General features: G+C 35.7%; 2 protein-coding genes across 2 annotated transcripts in view; one reads left to right on the top strand and one right to left on the bottom strand.

Moving 5' to 3' along the window:
• The first annotated feature begins 942 nt into the window (after nucleotides 1-942).
• Nucleotides 943-10,486, top strand: lin7c (lin-7 homolog C (C. elegans)). Its single transcript, XM_052561660.1, has 5 exons — nucleotides 943-1,107; nucleotides 2,046-2,164; nucleotides 5,021-5,092; nucleotides 5,679-5,888; nucleotides 7,668-10,486. Exons 1-5 carry the CDS (start codon nucleotides 1,071-1,073, stop codon nucleotides 7,833-7,835), a joined length of 606 nt encoding a protein of 201 aa, XP_052417620.1. The 5' UTR covers nucleotides 943-1,070; the 3' UTR covers nucleotides 7,836-10,486.
• A 1,442-nt stretch (nucleotides 10,487-11,928) lies between these two features.
• LOC127962664 (myosin-binding protein C, cardiac-type-like) overlaps nucleotides 11,929-12,770 on the bottom strand; it is a 31,211-nt gene continuing 30,369 nt past the window's right edge. The window contains exon 32 of the mRNA XM_052562304.1: nucleotides 11,929-12,293. Coding sequence (XP_052418264.1) covers nucleotides 12,262-12,293 — 32 coding nt within the window. The 3' untranslated portion in view covers nucleotides 11,929-12,261. The remainder of the gene's footprint in view (nucleotides 12,294-12,770) is intronic.

The following is a 12,770-nucleotide window of genomic DNA, read 5'->3' as shown; positions in this document are numbered from 1 at the left end:
TTACTGCAAAATGGAACCATATACAGCAATGGTGACTGGACTAGATAAGGAAATAGACAATATAATGTTATCCTGGTGCATTTTACCCGAGAAACATCTTGCACGACTGAGTTATTTTTGTGAGGTTCAGATTTTTCCCGGTTTAAAGTAGTCCTTGGTAAGACCCAGCAGGGCCCTGTCCCATTTGCTACAAAAGTAGGCCATTTTATTCTCCATTTCCTTGTCTACAATACCAGCAACTAAACTCCTGCAATCACTGTTTTAGCAAGCTGGTCCAGTTTGTTTTGTGGCTTTGTTCAAATATGAGAACATCAAAAAAGTAAAAAATAAAAAATAAATAGCAGAGCAAAATATAGCATCTAATGATAATGCTATAAAATTAGTCAGATTTTATTTTGCAGTTTTATTTTGCATATTCCGAGGCTCATATATGTAGATGAATCCTTTTGAAAAAGTGTACTTTATTTAAAATATATATATATATATATAATAATAATAATTAAAAACAGAGAAATTATCTGTACATTTGTTACATAGACTAAACGATGAAACCACATAATCTAAAACCTATCCAGAAAACCAGATCATTATTTTACTGAATGACACTGCTCACTAGGGACTGTATCTTCTACCGAAAGGGAAGATGCCAAATGAATTTTCTTAATAAAATAGTATTTACATGAATATTTGCAACCAATACTATGCAGTAAAAACTTATTTAAAATGATTACATAAATTCCACTGTAGTGTACCAAACAGTATCCTGTAACTATATTCATAATATAGCACGACTTCTAGTACCTTATGCTTAAATATATTATATATTCCACATATATAATAAAATCAAATGATATTTCCTCGGGCTGCTCAAAATTAAATTGTGCTCGTTATGGTATGCAAAGTGTCTGCACAGAAATAGCGCAGGAATGATGCTCTTGACTCGCCCTGTAATCTCTTTGAATTAGCCACAGCGTTTAAGGGGTTAAGCTCTAGCTAACAGCAACAAACACAGCAGCCGAGTCGCGAGTCTGGAGCTGTCGCCAAACGCAAACTCAATATCCAGGGCTAAAATGGCCTCTTTAGGAGAACCTGTACGTCTGGAAAGAGGTAAGCCGCTCACATAAACGCTTTCTGTTGAATGTAATGCTCGGAAGACTGTGTAAATCACGTTTTTTGCTCTTAACATCCCGCTGTCACTTCATGAGGATGGATTAGTGGACGACAGCAAGCTAGCGTCCATTCACTGTATCGGAACATTCGTAATATACAGTAAATTCCACGAAGTATATGAAAGCATATAAAAAGTGAAGAATAACTATTTTTTTCTGTCGTTAAAGCGGCGTGTTTACGTTCAGTTAACGTTAGAGTAAAACACCAGGCTAACGTTAGCTGTCAGTAGCAGTGATCTTTTGTGTGCGCTGTTAGCTTGGTCACTCCAGGACAGCGTTAATATTAGAGATCAGTGTATTTGATTGTACTAAACCAGCAGAAACAGTCTTTCAGTGACATCCTGACAACCAGCGTCTAAATTGTAGTCCAGCTGACAGTTTATGGGGCTTTAAATAGTGAAGAGTGAGCGTTGGCTAGTCGATGAACGTTAGCAAAAGCAAACGCGCTGATTTATTATGATCCGAGATCTTTGCATCTCTTTTAATAGTACAAACATATGATTAAAAACATTTTTCAGAATGAAGAAACCTAAGTTACTTCCATGGTCGAAGCTGAGAACCAAAATATCTTTCGTTTAGAATTTACTTTATATTTCAGATTAATTAACAAACTGTATTAATTCTTAGGTGTAGAGAAATTGGATAAAAAAATAATAAACATAATAGTAATTTTTTTCATCATAAAAAATCACAACAAAAAAATTATTTGGTTTTCAGGAGAGATCATTTACATTCTGAAATATTTATTTGACCATGTAACGTTAATGAATATGAGGCATATACGCTCAGCCAAATACAACATCTTCAGATTGAATGATGCAAATGATTGTCCACTGCCTCGGTCTTGCCCTCAGTTTTGCATTTGTTCTTTTCCAGACATTTCTCGTGCCATCGAGCTGCTGGACAAACTCCAGAAAACAGGGGAAGTGCCTCCCCAGAAGCTGCAGGCACTGCAGAGGGTTTTGCAGAGCGAGTTCTGCAATGCCGTGCGGGAGGTAAGTGTGACCGCATCACATTCATGCATTCAAATGAATGCTCATCCTTATCTTGTAACTCTTGAGTGTAAAAAGTGCAGGCTGTTTTGTCTTGTTTACCTATGTAGGAGCAAATTTGGTAAACTGCAAACAGACATTACTTTGAAGTGCGTAATTGCACTTAAAATATTGAGCATTATTTTAAGGCCATTTGATTGCCCATAATGATTTCGGTTGTCTTTTACATAACTGTGCTTGTTATTATTCGGAAGAGGTTCCTCATGAAAATATAATAACTTTATTATATAATCTTTATTCTTGAAATCTTCTTAAAATCTTCTTAAAATAATTTTTACAAACAAATCATGACTTGCCAGACAGATTGCAAGTATACATCTACCATAAATTTACCATAATTTAGAAAAAAAAAAAAAAAGTAGGAGCAACTGAAACCACTCATATGCAAAATCACATCCTCTAATCCATAGAAGATTTAAATGTTATCCATTTTTATCATATAATGTGAAAGAGCAAGAAGAGATGTGAGGTTTCTCTGTATAACAACGCAGATACACACATGTACAGCTGCATGATGAGAGGTCTGTAATCTGGCTCTGTTTAAAAGGTGTTTATTATGTATGAACTGGTTTTGAAGAGCGCACGTCTTTAGAAAGTGTCATGTTTGCTGAGAGTGACGAAAGGTTGTGTGAAAGCCCTTATATGGAGATGATTTTGGCATGTTTTATGCAAATAACAAAGATGCGATGCGGTGAACGCGGTGTGATGAAGGTACCAAAGAACAACATAGACCAGTGATTTAAAAAAAAAAGTTGCTTCATGCTCACCAATCATTTTACCCCCCTTTTCCACTCAAGTACTCATCACTAATGCTTATGACAAAGTGCTCATTAGTGTAGTACATGGGTAGTTGTTGTTGTGTAGAAGGACTGAATTCGGGATATTGATTCTAATGTCCACAAATAGCATCAATCCATTTGTCTGTTTCATACTGGGCATATAACTCTGTAGTGTTCTGTTGCCCATGTAGTGAATCTAAGACAGTTGGCACTCGAGTGGTCTCCTCCCTGCTGCTTGGTCATCTGTCGAGCTCACCGAAGTCTCAGCACAAGTGATGCTCACAGCAGAGATGTGCTTCTTTGCCTTGCTTGAGAGCCTAGAATAAAGCAGGCGGTTCTGAAAGCAAAGATTTGTGGAAAGGTTGGCTTGCATAGGTTTAAAGGGGTTTTGGACCGAGTTAATGAAGATCATCGGACGATGTGGTATTGTCTATGAATCTAAGCATTCATCCGAAATGATTTGGTCTGTCAGAAACTGTATTTTCAGTTTTCAGCAACAATCTAAGAGAGAGATGTTAGTTTTAATGTTGAAAACATATTTTTGTGAAAACTGTTTTGTTTTTGCTAATTAAAAAGCATAAAAGGATTTAATTTTATTCGTGCGTTTTTGTTAAAACGAGTATTTATTAAAGTGTATATCACTTTACTGATGTAATTTGAATTTCTAATTGTATACTACTAATAAAAAAACATTTAATCAATTATATTAGCATTTTAGGTCCCTTTAAAAAACTGTACAGTACTGTTATTTTGTTTCTTCTCACTGTTGAGGGTGAGACTTGTAATGCATCATTAGTTTACTGAAACCTTTCACTTATTTCTGTGGCTATCCAGTCTTATTACACCTGGTCTCTAGATGGACAAAATGATCTAGATTTTGCATGTTTTTGACTTCAAGGCCACCCATGATTTCTCTGGAAATGCTTGTTTAGGCTGTTGCCTGACTTAAGTGCTGTACCTTTTGTGATGGATGTTGATTGGTAAATCATCAGCTTTGCATCTTAAAGATTTCCCTTGCACTGAAGCCGAATGCATGCTTGATTCTCAGATAAACACGCATGACTTGGAGTTGAATGCTGAGGCAGTGTGGTGGACATATAACAACAGCCCTAAATGGAAGATGAAACAGCGGTTTAGCGTTTGCCAAAGCATCAAGAGCAAGCCATGTAAAGAGATTGACTTGATATTGTATTCTCTTAATGGCATGGCATGGCATTCCCCTCACCAATTACAGCTGGTTTAAACACACTTGCTGTTTTTCTGGTGGCTATTTACTGAAGATCTGATCCAGATGAATTTAAACAGCTTTTTAAGGTTGAATTAAGATTCACAAGTAATGTAGTTGTGACTAAACTGCGATGGATCTGGGAAACTGCCTCAGGTTCTGGAAATCTGGTTTAAATTGGACATCTGGTTTTGTTTACCTGGCAGTTTAAAGGGTCATGAAACACCAAACTACTTTCTCTAAGATTTTAGCAGAGGTGTTTCTGTTGCACATCATAGAAGACAATGTTGGCATCTGTTCACTTAAATTATTTGAGAAAACTGGTTGATATTGAGCATTTTTTGGACTAGTTTCATCTTTCGGGTTTAAAACATTGTGTTGAGGTCACAGTTTGTGATGTGGCAAAAAACTATAATACTTTTATGCATTTGTGTGTCTCATAATTAATAAGCTTTGGTTATTCACAACAGAATGTGTGACAGACACTTCAGACTGTGAGATTGCATACATTAACTGAGAGCAACATTCATGGATCGAAGGGGAGTGTTGTTTTTTGCTTTGTTAGTGTTTGGCACAAACACGATTCATTCACTTCACTTCGATGCAGAGTGCAAATGCAAATGGCTGTGCATTTATTTGTGTTTTTAACTAAATGGGAGCGAAGTGAAACTGAAGTTGTCTGTGTTGTGTACTTTCATAGCATTTTTCAAAACTGGTGAGAAACACTTTAAGGCTGTAGAGCTTGTACTGTATTTGTGTGTTTGTGTCATTCATGCAGTGTTCTGTTATTTTCAGGTGTATGAGCATGTGTATGAGACCGTGGACATAAATAGCAGCCCAGAGGTGAGAGCGAATGCAACAGCAAAGGTAAGTTAGCAAATATGCTAATTTAAAAGATTTTTTTTCTGTAACTAACAGTATTCTACTAACTATTTTTATCACAAGCATTGTCAGAAAGTTAAACACATTTTAAAAATTATTTTTATTTATAAAATAGGTCTTTATATTAATAAATATAATTTTTACAATATGCCTTTTTTGTTTGAATAACTTTTTTCATTAACATTTTAAAATGTAATTTATTTCTGTGTTTGAAAATCTGAATTTTCAGCAGCATTACTCATGATCCTTATCCTAGTATGATTTGGTGCTCAAGAAACCCTTCTTATGAATATCAATCTTGATAAGTTGTTTATTTTCTTCTTCTTTCTGGATTTTTTGATTAATGGAACATTTAAAAGAACAGCGTTTGTTTTAAATTAAATTTTTCATCTGTAAATATCTTTACTAACACTTTTGATCAATTTAATGTTTCCTTGATGAAAAAACTGTATTGAATTGATTGAACAAAACATTTATGTACATGCACACTTATTGCCTTTGCACAAGACTAATCAATTGTTTATGCCACTCAGAAGTGTTTGATTTATGACCGTCTTCATTCTGTTCCCAGGCTACAGTGGCTGCATTTGCAGCCAGTGAGGGTCATTCTCATCCACGTGTGGTAGAGCTCCCTAAAACAGAGGAAGGACTGGGGTTCAACATCATGGGTGGGAAGGAACAAAACTCACCCATCTACATCTCCCGCATTATTCCTGGAGGCATCGCCGATCGGCACGGCGGCCTGAAGAGAGGAGATCAGATGCTGTCTGTTAATGGAGTGGTATGTACATAGCTATAGCTATGGGATAGTTCACCCAGAAATGAAGATTCTGTCATTAATTACTCACCCTCAAGTTGTTCCAAACCTGTTAGACCACTGTCATCTTCGGAACACAAATGAAGATATTTTTAATGAAATCTGAGAGCTTTCTGACCCTGCATAGTCCCACCACGCATACGTGTGATACTGCTGGTGCAGGAGCCAGCGTTCTGACAGTGAACCTGGATGTGCTGCACATTGTTTACAAGTAGATGTGTCGTGGTACTCTCATTGAAGACTGACATGGAAGAGAAGAAAATGTTGAATCAAATCATTATTTTTGTTTTCTTTGTGCAAACCCCCCCACCAAAAAACATTTTTGTAGCTTCATAAAATTGTCATGTCCTTATTAGGGTTGGGGTTTGACACAGATTTTACCATTCGATTCAATTCGATTGTGATTCACAAGCTTGATTTGATTTCTGATCAGATTCAGTATCTAATTGCTACATAAAAAGAAAATCTACATAACTATGCCGAAGGTTAAAATTAACTGATATGTATACAACCTAGTTACAAACATTTAAATTACACTCAATTAAAATATATATAAATATAGTTGCATAATTATTTTTCTACTCCAATTCGTCTTTTTTTTTTTTTTTTTTTAAATGGTGGCTGTCATAAAAATGTATTTATTCAAACATAAATTAAATACTGAAGCACAGTAAAAATGGATGAAAATGTTATATAGTGCATATATTTAGCAAGATACTCCTATCTAGAGTATTTGTTTGAACTAACAAGTTTATGGTCACAGAATTTGTGTTTTCTGAGGTAAACTTGACGTTATGTGACATGTTGTTATTGCCGTTTTATTTTCACGGTTGAATCAATGATTGAGTGATTTACATGAGACAAGATGCGGATTTCAGGAAGTACTCTTTCTTTTAACATACCTTTAAATCCTTATTTCCGTTTACCTGGTGCTGAAGCTGGTATTAAAGCGAAGGAGATGATCAGTTCACGTGTGCTTCGCGCTGCTGCTTCTATTGAACTGAGGAACTACAGCGATCTGTCACTCCACATTAAACAAAACCAAAACGGCATTTTCCAATACTGTAATAAAATGTAAAGAATTTTAAATCTAAGTTAGTTTCAAATCAAAATTCAAAAAGCACAAAGGTTATTGCAATTTATTGGATGAGAGGTGTTACAGTCCATTAACTGAAAACAGGCTAGACAAATTGATTCTCGTGATTTAAGAATCGATATTGTTTTGTAGAAAGGAGAATCAATGGAAATTGAGAAATCAATATTTTTTTACTCCGATCTAGTCCTTACTACCTTGAACGTGTCAGTTGCTTTGCTGTCTATGCAGGGTCAGAAAGCTTTTGGATTTCATCAAAAATCTCTTAATTTGTGTTCTGAAGATGAACGAATGTCTTGCGGTTTTAGAACGACATCAGGGTTAGTAATTGAAGAAAGAATTTTCATTCCTGGGAGAACTATCCCTTAAACAGGCACAGATAACTGTTAATACTTCATAATACATTTTCTGACAATTTATATTCCTAATTTAAGTCTATTTAATAATAGATTAATAGAATCATTTGTAATGTGAGAAGAATGTTTACAGACAGACTGAGCTTCACAAAATTGAAATCTAATTGATGCATATAAATGCTGAATGAGGTCAAGCAAAAAAACGGACTTGTGATTTCAGTTGGAACAACTTTATTTATATATTTATTTTCATAGCTGAAATTGAACTCTTAAAGAGCATGTAAACTTTTTCAGAGTGTAGAAGGAGAGCACCATGAGAAGGCTGTGGAGCTGTTGAAGGCTGCTCAGGGTACAGTGAAGCTGGTGGTACGGTACACCCCTAAGGTTCTCGAAGAGATGGAGTCGCGCTTTGAGAAGTTGAGGTCTGCTAAACGCCGGCAACAGAACAACTACCCCCAGTAGGGCGTCTCGCCTGAGCCCTTCACCCCTCCCATCTCTCCTTCCCTCTCTCTCACTTTCTCTGCCATTGTCTTTAATTCTTCTGCCATCTGTCTTCCTCGTTCACATTCGCTCGCCCCCTTTCTCCAGCCAGGGATTAGCCACATGTTTGGCACTCCTTTTTTGTGAAAATTTTCTAAATCCTCACCTCCACAACAGTTTTTTAACAGTCTTTTCACACACTTATTCTCATAGCATGAACACTACTACATTGGCGCAGGATGTTGTCACGTACACACCACACACATGCACTATTGGTGCATTATTAAGAATGTACTGTCATTTGGGATGTTGATTAGTTAGATATGCAAGGGGACCATTGCAATGTACAACTCCTGAGGTCATCTGAATGAAAATGTCAAAAAAGTGCCTCGAGATTTACAAAAAGTCTGCAGCCTCCACTACGTCCCATCCTAGGCTGTGTTTTACGGTCCAAGCACAAAATGAGAGAACACTACCACCATGTTAAAATGCAAAACGACTGTAAGATTCATTGTGTATCATTGCATGAAAGGTTTATGATATTTGTTTGTTCACTGTTTGCCCACAGAAAAAAGTCAAAGTTCACCAGAAATGTTAAAATCTCATTTTGAGTCTCCAGAGAGATAAAGGGCAGAGCGGTGACACAAGCATCCCATCAGTCCTGCTGTTTCAAACACAAAATGTCAGCTGTAAATATACTCTCATACACGATGTCGCTGACTGACCCAAACTGATCGACTCTTCACATCATGTCTACAGTACAAACTGACACTATTTTTTTTTAGTTTTATGAATGTGTGCACAGAGAAAAATGCTGTGAAAATCTGATTAGCACTGTTGAGTTCAGTATCAACAAGAATATGAAACTATTTGGGTTTGTTAAGTGTTTTAGAGAGACAAAACATGTTACATCTGCTCCCGATTACTAAATTGAAACGGTCTGCATTTGAATAAATATGTGAATGTTTATGAATTGTTCAGTCAAACAGCAGTTCAGAGGAGATGCTTGTGGCACCGTTTTAGTGTTCGATAAGTAGAAATTGAATGAAAATACAACATTTTTGTAGCAAATGCCCCTTAAAGCGCACACAACCACAAAGAAGCAGTCACTAGCTCTTATTCAGGCTTGTTCCTTTGTTTTTTGTAGAATTTAAGATTTTGATTGAAATCCTCACAGCAGAAACACTCATTTAAAAGTGTAGTGGGAATTTTGTTTTATCTTCTGTTGTTTCAGAACACTTTCTGAATGTTAATGTGGCCCTTGCCTTTCAGACAGCTGTGAGTCCATATGCTACACCCAGTTCACACTGATCATTACAAAGATCTGCATCAAGATTCAGAATCCGTTTGCTTAAATGGTTATATTTGCATATCATGAGGTAGCAACCGAGCATAATGTTAGCAAAACAGCAATGAATGCATAAAAACGAATGTTATAAAACTCTGACCTTATTCACTATTCATTATATGAGACCTGTCTTAATGAAGCTTAAGTAAAATTTGTATTAATTGGTGCTGTCATTTTCATTTTCTTTCATTCATTTTGTCTTTTTTTTTTTTGGATCAATCATTGTTCTGGAAATTCAGTAATTCTACATATCAATGTCTACAGGGAAAAAGATGCAGATCTGGAGCTGAGATTTTATCAGGTCTTCTCCAGATTATATAATGGCTAAAAATGCAGTCCCGTTACATTCATTACTAAAAATTCATCTCTACTTGTTCATGTTACAGCCAAATTTTAAGGATTTAATTGACGTTTTTTTTTAAAATCCTGTTTTGTGAAGATTCATGTTATAACAGTAGTTTCACACTGCACTTTCTCTTTGTACTAATTTTCACATGTTAAAAAATGCAACAAGCTTAATGTATTTTTAACCTCAAATGCAGGTATTTTCAGTGTCTGACAAGCTTGGGGGGGAAAACAGTCTATTTTTCCCAGTCTCTCATAAAATATTTAACGTGTCTAATTATAGAGGCCCATGACTCACCCCGAGCTGTGAGATACGTAGGTGTTTTGGGGGTGAGAGATAAAAGGGAGGTCTGATGTCTTGCATGAAGGAATCATTTGTGTTATTGACACAAAAAAAGAAGAATCAAGAGATGTCTTTTCTTTCTGTGGTGTATACAGTGCTCAGGTTGGCTCTTTCAACAATATCATACATTTTAAAGCATCATGTATCACAAGCAATAATGAGACATGATCCATTTCCTGTCATCATCATCATCATCATCATCATCATCATCATCTCAAACAGGTTACTCACTCCCCACTCATACTTGGATGTGTCCACAGGGGGCTGATTAACTATTTTTATAACCGTTTTCTTTTGATATTTTACCTTTTTGATAAAGTGATTTTTCTCTCAAGATTCTTTTCCAGGAATGCTTTGTATTGATTTACCTTGACCATATTCTCCCTGTGATTCAGGTAACAAGACCAAACTTGCATCCATTCTGGGAGCTCTTTCCGTGTCTGGTCAGCTAGTCTGGACTGTTTTTTAAGAAACTGTTTTATTTTATTATTTGACATCTCTGTCCTGCTGCAATGTTACATTAATGTGGATGTATAAATACTGATCAAAGTAATTTGTTTTGAGGATACAGAGTTTAAATATACGGGGTTTAAAATCTTTTGTGTGTGTTTCCTTTTTTCTTTTACTGGGAAAAGCTAGATAATACGTTTTAGGGAGAAAAAAAAGTAATCTCATTCATAGGCAGTCGCATCGCCAGACTAGCACGCATTTGCCTAAACACTAGAGGGCGCTGTAGGACATAACATGATCAAAAGTTTAAATAATTGCAATTCAATCGTTTAAAGATGATAAATCTTTACATTCGTGTATATATATATATATATATATATATATATATATATATATATATATATATATATATATATATATATATATATATATATATACACACGAATGTAAAGATGTATCATTTTACTGTGTGTGTATATATATATATATATATATATATATATATATATATATATATATATATATATATATAAACAGTAACTGGAAACAGGTAAAAAAAAAAAAATGTCGACATCCACATTACATCAGTCTTGTGTCGTAATGTAATGGCACACGGTCACAGACCAATAAACACTCGAGGGATTTGTCAGCCCAATTTAGTTTCTTGTCGACGTTGTCATCGACTGTGTTCCGTCTGTCTCGAGTTGCATCTTAAAGTCGCACGTCACGGACACTGAAAGCCTTACTGATTAATAACATGTCATATAAAAACAATCCCTCTTCTGACAAGGTGTACAGAGTTTGAACTATGTTAATGAAGAAATATCGGCCTGCTGACCATATTAATGAATGAATCTGTCATTCAAATGCACCCTCTGCATTTCCTCAGACTGCTTTCCACTCAGTGGTTCGATTGAAAAATATTTATAAAGACTGGATTCGCTTTTAAAATTCTAGATTAAAAACTGAAGGTTTTATTTCAAGATTTGATAACGTATGGTTTATCAATTATGTTTGTGTGAGAACAATGACAGAAAAGGACAAAGACATAGCTGCTAAACTTCAACATGGAGCAGGTCGTCCATGGTCATTTTGACACCTCGGCCATGATGGTATTTCTGGGCTTTATTTCAACCATTTCACCCTCTCAAACCTGCCACCAAATTGCCACTGGAGAAAATTCCAGAACAAAGCCATTCAGGCCAGCCATGCTTTCTGCTCTCATGGATAATACCACTGAGTTGACGCTTCCAGATGGACTTTGTGTGGGCTTTGTTATATTAATACCAGTAGCCTATTGATGCCGGTACATACTTTGGGCCGTGTGAGAATGCAACTGATAGCTGTGCCATCGCTGGTATAGACAGGAGAGTGCGTCATCATGATGTATGGAAACTCAGAGACACCTGTCTGTCACTCTCAGTGTGACTGTGTGCTTTCTCAGGTGATCAAATGCGTCTGCATGACTGACGAGACGTATTTGGAGAGAAATGCAACCAAAGAATGGAAATAATATTTGTGTTGGGATAAATCAACTCCCTAAAATGTTGGTGCAAAAGAGTTATATACTTAAAATGAAAACCAGACAATAAGCATCAACAAAACTCTTAACTTTATTTTGCATGTTTTGCATAGCATCACATGTGGAAGGAAAATACTGATGCACTAGACCCTACAGCATAGATCGTAAATACAACATGAAATGAAACAAAATGAAACCTAGCAATAAAGAAAAGCACATCACACATAAGCATAGACCATGGGATGTGAGTGAGAAATGGGGAGCACAAGCAAATGAAGAAAACCACTGATAGATTTCTTTGCTCTGTCATTTGATCACGGACATGTCATGGGATCAGTTTCAGGACAGAAGACAGAAAGAGGACAAGTGTCACAGTTTCTCCAAAGCCATTACGTCTCTCTCATTTCTTGATGTCTTCTTTTGTGACTTGAGCTGCGATGAAGTGAAAGAACCATTAGTAGATTACATCCTGCATTTACAAAGGGGGAAGAAGACTACTACCGTAGAATTATATAGTGACCTTCAGTGAAGTTCAAAATAATGTATTATACATCTGTGTGACCTACAGCAAACTTGCATGCATTTCAAAACATTTTGCATGAACTACACCTTTGAAACAGTCATGATTATAACATTTTATGTTAGTTTAAAAATAATTTATTCTTAAAAAATATATATATTTAGACAGAAGTGGATAATCCCAAATATCCTATGTTATATCATACAGGATTACAAACATGAATTAGTGCATCTGCTTAAATAGTTCAAAAGTTTGGGCTCAGTAAGTTTTTAAGAAATAGTAAGAAATAGTATGCAGGTAAAGTGTTCTTAACATTCATAATAATAAAATTTAGTCATTGAGAACCAAATCAGCATGAAGATCATGTGTTGCTAAATTCTGCTTTTTCA

The sequence above is a fragment of the Carassius gibelio genome, chromosome B7 (genome assembly GCF_023724105.1).
Source record: "Carassius gibelio isolate Cgi1373 ecotype wild population from Czech Republic chromosome B7, carGib1.2-hapl.c, whole genome shotgun sequence".
Lineage (NCBI taxonomy): Eukaryota > Metazoa > Chordata > Actinopteri > Cypriniformes > Cyprinidae > Carassius > Carassius gibelio.
This window is presented reverse-complemented; position numbering and strand designations above follow the sequence as displayed.

Coding starts and splice junctions, on each gene's coding strand:
- lin7c (XM_052561660.1), top strand. CDS start 1,071: ATGGCCTCTTTAGGAGAACCTGTACGTCTGGAAAGAG. Junction 5,093..5,678: donor GAGCGAATGCAACAGCAAAG/GTAAGTTAGCAA, acceptor TTCTGTTCCCAG/GCTACAGTGGCTGCATTTGC. Junction 5,889..7,667: donor TGCTGTCTGTTAATGGAGTG/GTATGTACATAG, acceptor AAACTTTTTCAG/AGTGTAGAAGGAGAGCACCA.